This window comes from Phascolarctos cinereus, unplaced genomic scaffold, assembly GCF_003287225.1.
Source record: "Phascolarctos cinereus isolate Bilbo 61053 unplaced genomic scaffold, phaCin_HiC Scaffold_7;HRSCAF=346, whole genome shotgun sequence".
Classification (NCBI taxonomy): Eukaryota; Metazoa; Chordata; class Mammalia; order Diprotodontia; family Phascolarctidae; genus Phascolarctos; species Phascolarctos cinereus.
In genome coordinates this window covers 55,593,658-55,606,313 of record NW_027556180.1, presented here as the reverse complement: position 1 = coordinate 55,606,313, position 12,656 = coordinate 55,593,658, and the positions used below count along the sequence as shown (strand labels likewise).

The 12,656-nt window shown below is 36.0% G+C and overlaps 1 protein-coding gene across 13 annotated transcripts in view; it reads right to left on the bottom strand.

Moving 5' to 3' along the window:
* Positions 1-242: 242 nt before the first annotated feature.
* TRIP12 (thyroid hormone receptor interactor 12) overlaps positions 243-12,656 on the bottom strand; it is a 181,013-nt gene continuing 168,599 nt past the window's right edge. For all 13 annotated transcript variants that reach the window (XM_020970927.2, XM_020970926.2, XM_020970931.2 and 10 more), the window contains 6 exons: positions 11,388-11,552; positions 6,949-7,113; positions 4,612-4,725; positions 3,335-3,429; positions 2,644-2,747; positions 243-1,664 (listed from right to left, as the gene is read on the bottom strand). In XM_020970927.2, coding sequence (XP_020826586.1) covers positions 1,468-1,664; positions 2,644-2,747; positions 3,335-3,429; positions 4,612-4,725; positions 6,949-7,113; positions 11,388-11,552 — 840 coding nt within the window. In that variant the 3' untranslated portion in view covers positions 243-1,467. The remainder of the gene's footprint in view (positions 1,665-2,643; positions 2,748-3,334; positions 3,430-4,611; positions 4,726-6,948; positions 7,114-11,387; positions 11,553-12,656) is intronic.

Here is a 12,656-nt window from a genome sequence, read left to right as displayed (position 1 = left end):
AGTTTTTTCTCAAGAATGTTTGTAGCAAACTGTAAATTTTTAACCCATGGAAGGAAAGAATCTCCTTCACTTCACTCATCTCTCCACAGAATTTAACAGCATATATTGCAAACTCTTGTTTAAATAGCAAATCAGCCATGACCATAGGCAATTAGCCATGGAGATTTAAATGATTTACTAGCATTGAAATAAATTTACACAATTGAACTTATGGATACAGTACAAAACTATAAACAAAAAGGTGAAGCAAACTTTATTTATTTATATTCAGGTAAAAACATTAACCTGATGAAGTAAATTATTGCAGATTTGAGAAATCAGCACATAAAACAGTTGGACAGAGCATTGCTTACAGGTGCTTTATCTGTGTTCAAGACAAAGGCTGAACTGTTTGTTCCAAGCTAGCACTGGGGGTGAGAAGGGAGGGAGGGAAGGAAGGAAGGGTTAAGAGAGAGGAATGAAAGCAAAACTATGAAAGAAAAGCAAGAACTTAAGAACAAGGGAAAAAAAAGCTTTCCTAGAACAGGGGATGAAAACTGCTAATTTACTTTTAAAACTTTACATCAATTCAAAATGCTCTGGCCATATAATAATAAATACTGGCCAGCCCAATCTGTTCAATTTTTCAACTACACACACACAAAAAAATGATTTCTTCCTCACCTCCATTTTGGAGGCTTTTGTTGCCCAAAATAACTGTGTCAACAGTCCTAGCGTGTCATCTGGTAAAGGCTGTAGCGCCAATAGAGCCTACAACTACATTAAAACTAAGCTATATGAAAGAATCTACCTAGTTACAAAGGCTGTTATATTGACAATATATTTTAATTCAGTAAAATTTAAATTATATCTTAATTTGAGAAAAAACATGGAACGGTAAACGCCCACGCCAACGAAAATGTAACAATTGTTGTGAGTGCTGTACACAAAAAAGAACCATGTGAATTGCACATCAGACAATACACGGAGGGAGAAAAATCAGAGGCAAGTGAAGGTACAGAGAGCTAGTCTACTAAACTATATGTCAAACACATGTGAGTTTTAATTTCTGTACTTATGTACAAAAGTTGTCTTTGGAGGAAATAAAACTGCAGACTTAGCTAGATGGATACACACAGCCCAGTATTAAACTGCACAGCGACATTTATTGTTCCAGCCTGGAAAAACATCCCTTTTTAAATTTCACACAGCAAAGCAAGTTTAAAAACTTCACTCATCAAATAAATGATAATTTAAACAAGAACTTGCTAAAGAAACCTTGTCACAACAACTTTTTAGGGCCTGATCACTTTAAGTCCATGGGGCCATTGAGAAATATCAACCAAGTGTCTCTTTTATAATCTGCAAGCCGTTTTTCTACAAGAAGGAATAACACGTTTCCTTGACTCGGGTGATACATTTAGAAAAGAAATCATGATTTTTTTTCTCTTTTGCTGTAACAGGCAGACATTGCATTTTTCATTGTGATCAGGAAAGATGGAATGACTGCTGCCCCTCTCTGGCAGCTATCAACAGTTTTTCACGCATTATCTCAATACTTGAATAGTCTGGCAACTTGAGATAGTTCACACAAGTCATTACTGAGGGCAAGAAGTCATCTGGATTTTCTGTGGACTCAAAGGTCTTGCGGACAATTGTCAAAGGAGGATTCAAACTTCGGAAGCCTAATTGAGAGGAAAGGAAGAAAGGCCAATGTACTTATCAATAAGCATGTAAGATCCTTGGCAATCATTAAGTTCCTTACTGAGTTTTAATAAGTAGCTTGTTGTTGCTAAAAGTGAAGTATATCAGGCCAATTTCTACCAAGTAGGGTCATCAGAGAAGTTCAGATAATTTACATAGTGGAAATCTCCTAGCCATCAGAAAGAAAAAAGAGGGGGGAGGGTTGGGGGAGAAGGGTCAGGGAGCAATCATAGAAACAGCATGCTTTCTTGCACTTTTATCAAAACATGAAAATGCATGGCCTGGAAATATCAATTATCTGTGCATGTTACCAGTCCTTACTCTATAGCTTAGTAATCAAACCTATACTGATCTATATGATGTGATCACTCATTTTGCCTCTTATATATACACATTAACTTAACAAGTCAGCATGGAATACAGAGTAAAATCAACATTTTAAAAATACTTTCAAAATTTTTAAAAAATGTAAAAATACAACTATCTCCTAAAACAGAAAATAAAATTATCACTAAGATTTAATTCTAAATGAGGACAGGGTATTTTCATCAACAACTGACATTTTAACTTTCCTAACATTCCTAACATCTCTATGTTTTGAATTTTGAGAAGGAAAGAAAATTGTATGAATTAAATTATTCATGAAAAAGCTCAAATAACCACATCACTCAATGTTACTAATTTGATCAAATGAAATTATTTTTATTAAGATTCTACCTATATGTACTTTCTTGTCATTTAAGTCATGCATGAAATGACTACTAAACAGATACTATGAAACAACTAGTATAATTCTAACGTTCTAGGTCTGATATATTAAATTGGAAAAATTGAAATAATTAACAAGAAAGATAAAAGCCATCATATTAACTATGCTAAAACAGTTATGTTAAAAAGCCTGGTAAATAGCAAGGTAAAAGGTAAAAAGGTGAGGTAAAAGCCAAGTAGACATATACCTACCTCCTACAGGCAATCTTGGGCTACCAGTCACAAACTGAAGAAATAATCTCTGCTGCTCGTTATCAAAACCACTGAGAATCTCAAACAGGTACTTCACAGCTCGACTAAAACAGAAAAAAGTTTACAATGAACGCTGATCAGGAAGTTTATGTTCTGCTTAGTTTTGTTCTGGAATTGACACAGCAACAATGACAACAACCACAACAATAATTATCTAAAATGTCGAGGGATAGTTAAGTCCAGAAAACTGGACTTGGAATCCGACATTTTGAGATTTTTAAGTTTCAGCTTTTACCATCAACTAGACAACAGACTGGCAAGGGAGAGAGGGAGGGGAGGGAAGAGAGAAAAGATTAGTACCGCTATCTAAATTTAAGTTATCATTAATAAACAGGGTCACTGCCTGGGTATCTTAGATATTTTGGATCCAAGATTTTTGTTGATTGCAACAAAACCTAATTACAATGAAACCTAAACTCTTTTCTTTTTCTATTATCACTTGAAAATGAGCTTCCTGGCTTTTACTAGGTAGTAGGCTAAGATTAAAAAATTCATGAATGTGTTGAATGGGATCTTTTAAAACAGCTTTTCTTGCGTAAGCTAGAAAACCTCTTGTAATGGAAACTAACTGCCTCTGCCTCAAATTCCAACACAAAAGTTCTCCATGGCAATAGACCTTAGTCACTGTTACCTGTCATGAGTATAGCCATGATCGGGCCTGCAGCATTCCATCAGTGTCTTTGCATCCCAAGTGTCTGCTTTACTGCCACACAGAAGCTGATCCAGCTATATGTTCAAATACATGAGAAGAAATTATTCATATAAGTGGCATCAAAAAGAGTGCCCTTAGAAACAGGAGATGAGCTTGACTAGAAGGATACCAGGGAGCAAGAGACAATCCAACTAGCAATGAGCTACCTTCATATACATACCCTTTTTGAAAAGTTTTAGGAGAGAAAAGTATGAACCATAGCCCACCTGTATGTACTATTTCCTCAATAGGAATATTTACTCCATTCACAAAGATCACAACCTCTCTACACTTAAGCAAATGCTCTTCCTGAATTGCTACAAGTCCTCCTCCCCTCAAGACAAACAGGGTGGCCAGTCTTCTGGTGATGAACCTCACTCCAAGGCCCTCACCAAGCCTACACTCAAAGCCCAGGAGTTGACGAGTAGAGTCTTCAAGACCTAAAGGTCACCCCTATTATAAAAAAAGCATCAAATTTGTACTTGAGGGAAGGACAGTGTGAACACACTGGATCAAAGTAGCTCCAACAATATCAGAATTAGTCTCTTCTTTCAAAAAATGCATTTCATTGTAAAATTGGGTACACTAAAACCGCTATTTACACAACAACTTGACTCTTTTTATGCCATATTGCCACCAATGACTACCTTCCCAGGGTCTTGGCAGCTAAATACCACTTCCAACATGGCACTGTGATATCAACCCTGATTATGTGTATAACAAATATCTCACCTAATTAAGTGTAAAATCCAGTTTTACAGTGTCTTGATAAAGCTCTCAGCACCTAAAGCCACTGAGCCATATTTAATTTTCACTCCCACAGAAGAGGTTTTGGGAAGCAAAAGGAAGTATGATTCTCAGTTGGTAGATACTTAAGAGGAGAAACACAAATGAAACTGAACAAAATAATGTGGATCCTTACCACATACAGCAGTTTCACATCTACAGTGCCAGTCTATCTGGGCCATCTGCCCTTCCCCATCTCAATTCAACAAACATTTACTGTATGAGGGACTGTAGAGCATATAAAGATTAGTAATATGAGGTCTGACCCTTAATGCTTACAAGTCTGGGAGGTCATGGTAGTATAACTGTTAGAAACTGTAATCAAGTAAAGGGAGGATGAGGAGGACCTGATTGTGAGGTGGGAAAAGAGAAAGGATATGGAACCTGTGGACCCCTGACAAGACTGGTATTATACTCAGAAAATTACTTACTTCCTCAGGATAGAAGTACTGAAGATGGCTGAGTGGGAAGACTGATTCAAATCCATCTCTGAATGAATCAAACTGCCTGGCAACACCTTCATTTAGTGCCCAGAATATAACCAGCTAAAAAGAAAAATCAGACATTAAAAATATTTCATGCAATTGTTCTATTTAATGAGTGGCAGAGTATAATGAAACTGCTATTCTATAATCTATTAGGCCTCTGACAAAATTCACTGGAAAGTAATTTCATCAAAGACTTTTTTAATCAGGAGCCTCAGGCAATGAAAATTTTTCATCTGTGCTTATATTTAGGGCTTGCTTTCTTCTGTTTTAACAAAAATCCTCACACATACTATAGTTTAGCCTTGATGGAAAAAACAGAAATTCCTAGCCAAGTTCAAAATGCCCTTTTAGATACCATGAGAAATAATTTATCAAAATAATTCGTTTAAGACTGTCTGAGGGCAGTTAGGTGGCATAGTGGATAGAACACTGGCCCTGGAGTCAGGAGGACCTGAGTTCAAATCTGGCCTCAGCCACATAACACTTATTAGCTATGTGCCTAGGCATGTCACTTAACCCCAAAGTGCCTCATCCCCCGACCGCCCAAAGACACCTGTCTGCATCTCATTCCCCCAAAAGCAGCTTTACTTCTAAAACCCACTAACGCTGAAATAACTACTATCCTAACAGTTTCTATTCAATCAAAAGAGTAAAATATCACCTGAATATCATTTATGGGATGAAAATAAGTCACGAAACAATATTTTTGTTAAGAATGTTTTACGTTAGAACAAAAGAACCTATTAAGTTTGAGGAAGAAGGGGCTACACAGTCTTATAGAAAAGACGCTGTAGCATGATGCAGTAACGGACACTTTTACTGGAACGCAAGTTCATGATTAGTTGCTAGGCTGAAGGGGTACACTGAATTTTTTTTTTGGCTAGGCAATGAGGTTAAGTGATTTGCCCAGGGTCATACAGCCAGTTAAGTGTTATGTGTCTGAGTCTGGATTTGAACTCGGGTCCTCCTGAATCCAGGGCCGGTACTCTATCCACTGTGCCACCTAGCTGTCCCCCTACACTTACTTTTGATGTGCAGCTGCTGAAGCATTCTAGCCATGCTTACTTTTTTATGTTAAATAAGTAATAATTACAGAGTCTAACTGAATGTGAAAGTAATAGGAATTATACAATTTTATATTGTGACTCCCCAGATAAAGTTGAAGCAGGAAGGTTTTAAGTCTACACAAATCACCAAGGACATTATGTTGTGATTTGTTTTTGGTGGACTGCAAATGCAATTAGTAAACAGTGGGATATGGCAGCCAAGAAAGCTAACACAATTTTAGGTTGCATACTGCTCTGTAATAAATAAGGAGGCCCTGGCCTGGGCACCACCTTTTAACAAAGACGCTGAAGAGCTAGAGAGCAGACAGGAGGACAGTAAAGATGTTGGAATGCCTTAAGTTTATACCATATGAGGATCAGTTGAAGAAACTGAGTTTACTTCTCTGTTTAAAAACCTTTAAAAATTATTTTTATTTAATGCCTTTTGTTTTCATCACATTCATTTCTGACCACATCCTTCCCCACACTCTCCTAGATCTTGTAAACAAAAATTAAGACTTTTTCTCAGTTTTCCCGTATTTTCAGATTTTTTATATTTGTTATTTTACAACTGAGTAATATTCCATTATCTTGTTTAATCATTACCAAAGCAATAGTAAGTTTCCAGGAGCTAAGCATAGTCAGCTTGGAGAAGAGAATACTTCAGAGGCAAAGTGACAGCCATTTTCAAAACTATCTGAAGGGCCTGCCATGTCGAAGAGGGGTTAGAAGTATTTCTTATCACTCCAGTGACCGGAACTGGATGCTGTGGCACAAGTTTCAGAGGCAAACCTAAGTCTGATGTCAGGAAACTTCCTAACAGTTAGGGCTGCGGGGTGGGATGGACTGCCTAGCAAGTAGTGAGTGAGTTCTCTCTTATTAGAGGTCTTCAGGCAAAGGCTGGATGATCACCTGGTAAGGATGTAAAAGAGGATCCTTTTCCAGGTATGGCAAGTCACAGAATCTTGGGATTAGAATGGACCTTGTTACCTTTAATTACCTCAATATAAACGAATTAACTTTGTCCAAAGCCTGACTTTCCTACATGGTAATCAGTATTAATTATACATATAGAATGCAATGAGCAAAATTATATTTAAATACACTACTAGCTACCTTTACACCAAATCATATCACAAGATTAACTCTTTAAAATTGCAGTTAGAACTATCCAGAAAAAAGCACTGAGTAAAGACAAGCGTATAAAACTTTCCCCTCCCCCTGTATTACATACTCGTAGATATTCTTCTAGATTGTGGATGGTGACAGGTATATCCTTTCCCCCTTTCTTTAGTTCTATGTTGGGAAACCCTGGTAGCGTGAAATCCAATCCTAGGTCTTCCACTGAGCAGCCATTCATATTCAAGGTCTCCAATGCATACTGTAGACTCTCTTTGGTCTAAAAATATGGAGGGGTAAAAGAATAAAGCCCAATTCATTAATTAATATTATTCATTTTTCTTTCTTGATTAATTTTTAGTTTTCAACATTCACTTTTATAAGATTTTGAGTTCTAAATTTTTTCCCCTCCCCAAGATGGCATACAATCTGATACAGGCTGTACATGTACAATCACATTAAACCTATTTCTACAGTAGTCATGTTGTGAATGAATCAGAACAAAAGGTAAAAATGATAAGAAAGAAAAAAGAGAGAAAATAGTATGCTCTGATCTGCATTCAGACTCCATAGTTCTTTCTTTGGATGTGGCAAGCATTTTCAATCATGAGTCTTTTGGAACAATCTTAGATCCTTGTGTTGCTAAGAAGAGCTAAGTCAATCAAAGCTGGTCATCTCACAATGTTGTTGTTACTGTGTACGATGTTCACCCGGGTCAGCTCACTTCACTCAGCATCCATGTAAGTCTTTCCAGGTTTTTCTGAAATCCTCCTGCCCATCACTTCTTATGGAACAACAATATTCTATTACATTCATATAACACAGGTTGGTTCAGCTATTCCCCAACTGATGGGCATCCTCTCAATTTCCAATTCTTTGCTACCACAAAAAGAGCTGTTATAAACATTTTTGTACATGCGAGTCCTTTTCCTATTTTTATGATCTCTTTGGGATACAGCACTAGAAGTGGTATTGCTGGGTCAAAAGGTATGCATAGTTCCAAATTGTTCTCCACAATGGTTGGATCAGTTCACAACACTACCAACAATATATTAGTGTTCCAATTTTCCTATACCTTCTCCAACATTTGTCACTTCCCTATTTTGTCATGTTAGCCAATCTGATAGGTGTGATATGGTAACCTCAAGAGTTTAATTCACATTCCTTGAGATTTTTTAATTGTACATTAAAATATGTCTAAAAGTCATTAATGCATACCAAGCCAAATACATACATTTCTTGTTTAACAAAAAGAAGTTCTCTTAATTTTTATTGTTGGTCTTCAGTCATTTCAATCACATCTGATTCCTCATGATCCCATTTGGGGTTTTCTTGGCAAAGATACAAAAATGGTTTGCCATTTCCTTCTTCACTTCATTTTAGAGATAAGGAAACTGAGGCAAACAGGATTAAGTGACTTGCCCAGGGTGACCTAGTTAGCGTCTGAGGCCAGCTCTGAACTCAGGCAGATGAGTCTTCCTGACTTCAGGCCTAGCACTCTATCAGCTGTACCATCTAGCTTCCCTTAAAATATTTAACAATTTAAAAATAATTTTTATTACTCCTCAATGAAATGAAGTTCCAAGAGTCCAACAAAATGCTGCCTGACCACACCACACAGTACTCAGAACCTTTCATTAAGCTTTTCCTAGCCTTGGTACTTCTAAGTTTATACAATAACTATAAAGTCTTTGAGCGAAGAGAGCAAAAGATGCCAGAGGGAAGAAAGAAGATAAATAACAAGGTACTTCAAGAACAGTAACAGGAAGGTTTGGGCCTAAGTAGATATACTCCTTCTATAGTGTCCCATATTTGAAAGGGAAGGACATTAAAAATAAATCAAATCATTGAAACATTTCAGAAATTCCATGGATGTTGCAATGATAAAGTTTTAAACTAAGCATTAAGAGACACTACAATCCTTTAAAAAAAAAAGCAGTCTATGCTTTTCAGTTTTCAAAAGGAAAGCTCAAAGGTGAACAAACAGAAAATAAAGATAGGATCATATAGTTACTTTTGGGTTCAGTACAAAGAGAAGTGTCCACAAGAACCATACAATCTGAAAACTGGGCAAAATAATTAACAACTAAAATTGCAAGATAAAAAATAAATCCACACAAACCATTAGCATGTCTACATATTACCTTACCAACAAAACCCAGCAGGAAGAAAGAGAAATTCCCTTTTAAAATAACTGCAGACAATATAAAATACTTAGGAACCTACCCACCAAGACAAACACAGAAACTACATGAGCACAATTACAAAACACTTTTCAAACAAAATAAGACAAAGCTAAACACCTGGAGCAATATTAATTGCTCATGGGCAGGCTGAGACGATATAAGAACACCACCACCTAAATTAATTTACTTATTCACATCTAAGCTTTCGGGTTAACAACTCACTATCTGACACAAATTGCTCGGAAAACTGGAAAGCACTCTGGCAGAAACTAGGTATAGTTCAATATTTCACACTGTATACCAAGATAAGGTCAAAATGGGCAAATGATTTAGACATAAAGGTGATATCATAAGTAAATGAGGGGAGCATGGGAAAAATTATCTGTCAGATTTATGGATAAGGGAAGAGTTTATGAAGAAGTCTAAGGTAGAGAGGATCATAGGAGATGAGATGGACAATTTTGATTATAGAAAATTAAAAAGGGTTTACACAAATAAAATCAATGCACCCCAAATTAGAAGGAAATCATGAACCTGAGAAAAAACTTTTCAGCAAGTTTCTTTCATAAAGGTCACATTTTTTAAATACATAAGGATTTGAGCCAAATTGATAAAAAATATGCATCATGCCCCAACTGACAAATGGTCAAAGGACATGAAACAGGCAGTTTTCAGAAGCAAAAATCAAAGCTCTCTATAATCCTAGGAAAAAATGCTCTAAATCATTAGTGAATAAAGAAATAAAAATTAAAACAATTCTGAAGTATCACCTCAGACTGGCTAACATGACAGAAAAGGACAAATGCTGGAGGGGATGTAGAAAAATAGGGACACTAATGTACTGCTGGTGAAGCTATGAATTGGCCAATCATCCTGGGAAACAATTTGGAACTCTATCCAAAGGACTATAAATACCCTTTGACCCAGTAATATCACTACCAGGTATGTATCCCACAGAAATCAAAGAAAATGGAAAAATACCAAAATTTACAAAAATATAACAGCTTCTTTTGTGGTTCCAAAGAATTAGAAATTGAAAGGCTGTCCATCAACTACAGAATGGCTGAACAAGCTATGATTGTGATGGAATACTATATAGTGCTATGAGAAATGACCAGCAAAACAGTTTCAGAAAAAACCTGGAAGAATTAAATGAACCAATAGAAAGGCTACATTGGTCTTCAACTAAGTGGGGACACCTGATCAACTCCAGCCCTACTGTAACTCAGAAATTCTAAACTCAAGGGACCTACTAGTCTATCCTTCTCCAGTATGAAGGATTACAAACGTGAGCCACTACACCCAGCATACATTCTTAACCAAAACAAGGGACAGCAAGCAGCAATTTCAAATGATAAAAGAGATATTTCTACTGCATGTAAATTGAAGATTTCTGCATGAAAACTGATGCAACAAAAGGTTTAAAAAAATCATCAAATATCTCTAAACATTTAGTATCCAAGACATAAATAGAAATGTCCCCCATATAAAAAAGAATAAGCAATTCTCAGAAGAATTACAAACTATTAACAACCAGATGAAAGAATGCTCCAAATCTCCAGTACGAAAAAGGCAAATCAAAACAATTATGAGGTTATCTCACACCCAGCAAACTAGTTGATGAAAACTGAGAATGGAGTTGGGGACAGACAGGCACATTTAAATGCATTGTTGGTGGAGCTATGAATTGATACAATTCTGGAAAACACTTTAGAGTTTTAGGGACTTGAAACCAAGTAGCTACTTCTGGAGAATGACTAAACAAACCATGTTATATGAATGTAATGGAACATTACTATACATCAAGACATGGTGAATATGACTGAATACAGGGAAGAAGGAAGACAATAAAAAGTGATGCACAGTGAAGTGCAATCAGGAAAACAACATACACAATGACTACAATTTAAGTGGAAAGAACAATTAAAACCAAATGCTGCTAAATTATAATGACAAACACACTTGGTCTCAGAGAAGACAGGTGAGAAGATATCTCTCACAGCTTTTTTGGAAGAGGGAGGAGACCAAGGACGTGGATCACTGTATGTTTGACTTTTTCAATAAAACTTAAAACAAACAAACAAACAAAAGTGGGGTTTTTTTTAACCTTTTGTTGCATTAATTTTGTTCATGCAAAATCTTCAATTTACATATAATAGAAAAAATAAAATAGCCAATGGTAATGAGTTATCAAATTTGTTGCCTACTCTTTTTTTACTACCAGCTACCCTGATATCCTCATGGTGTAATTCTAAGAATTATAATTCTATATACTTTAATAATAAATGCCTATAAGAAGTTATACACCAATACAAAAATTGTGAAAAGTAAGTATAAATGGAATATTTTCCTCATTTTATATGCCTACCTGTGATTTATCTTGTTCAAGTCTTTTCTTTTGTCTGACAATATCTTCTAGATGATATACTGATCTTGCTACAACTGGGTCAATATCAAACAAATCATGTGATGTAAGTGAAGTTTCTTGTCGAAGCATCCATTTATAAAAAGGCAAGCCAAGGGGAAGGTCCACCTAGAGGGGGAAAATATAAGATATTTCCTAATGAAACTAAGTTTCTGTCACAAACAATATGACTTCATTGGCTTAGAACCGAAGAGTTCTAAGCAACATTTCTAGTATTTCCACAAGAGAAATGGATTGCTCTATTCAATAAATTTTAAAACCACCACTTAAAGAACATAAATATATGAAATCTCCAAACCTCCAATTAAAAGACGCAGTTTCTAGTTAAGTAGAAGAGTACTTTAGTGAATGTTTACACCTGATAAGAAACAGAAGGCTGACTTTTAAGTCCAGACGACTTGATTCAAATCCCACCTCTGATACATCCTAGATGCCTGGGAGCACTAAGAGATTAAGTGATGTGACTGCAGGCGCACTCCATGCCAACCTCAAAGATTCCAAATTCTCTAACATGGTCAAAGCAACAACACGGCTGTTGCCATCCCTCCAAAGAAAAGTCAGACACAGGGTAAAAAAAAAATTAAAAATCAAAACCAACCAACCAACCAACAAAACAAAAAAACAAACAAAAAACCCCCAACCACAACAACAACAAACCCGAGTACTTGATGGTAAGAAAAAATGTAGTACTATACTTCAATAAATATTTGCCAAACTGAAAGAAGTCTGGGGAAATCTGAGTCACTGTGAGAAGATTCCCTTCTCCCATAATATCTATTCACTCACACTCCCACGTTCCCTAACTTTTTGTGCTTGAGTGATATTATCACCCTAGTTTTAAATGAAACTTCACAGAAAAAAAAGTAATGAAACAAGATAAAATCCTTTTTCCTCACCATTCAACGTCATAACTGCTTTTTCCAATGGTGAAATATTCTAAAGCAAAATACTTGTAAAATGCTTGGCAAGAAACTCAGAAGAATTAAACAATTTATTCAACTTAAATTAGCCAAGGGTAAAACTGACAACTTTTAAGGAGATATAATGCCTAAGACAAAAACATCCTTGTCTCTTGGCCAGAATTGGAATATATTTATTAGTTATGCACTCAATAAACTAGTATTTATATAGTGCTTTAAGGTTTGTAAAGCACTTTACACTATGTCATTCATCCTCACAAAAACCCTGGGATGTAGGTGCATTCTTATTATC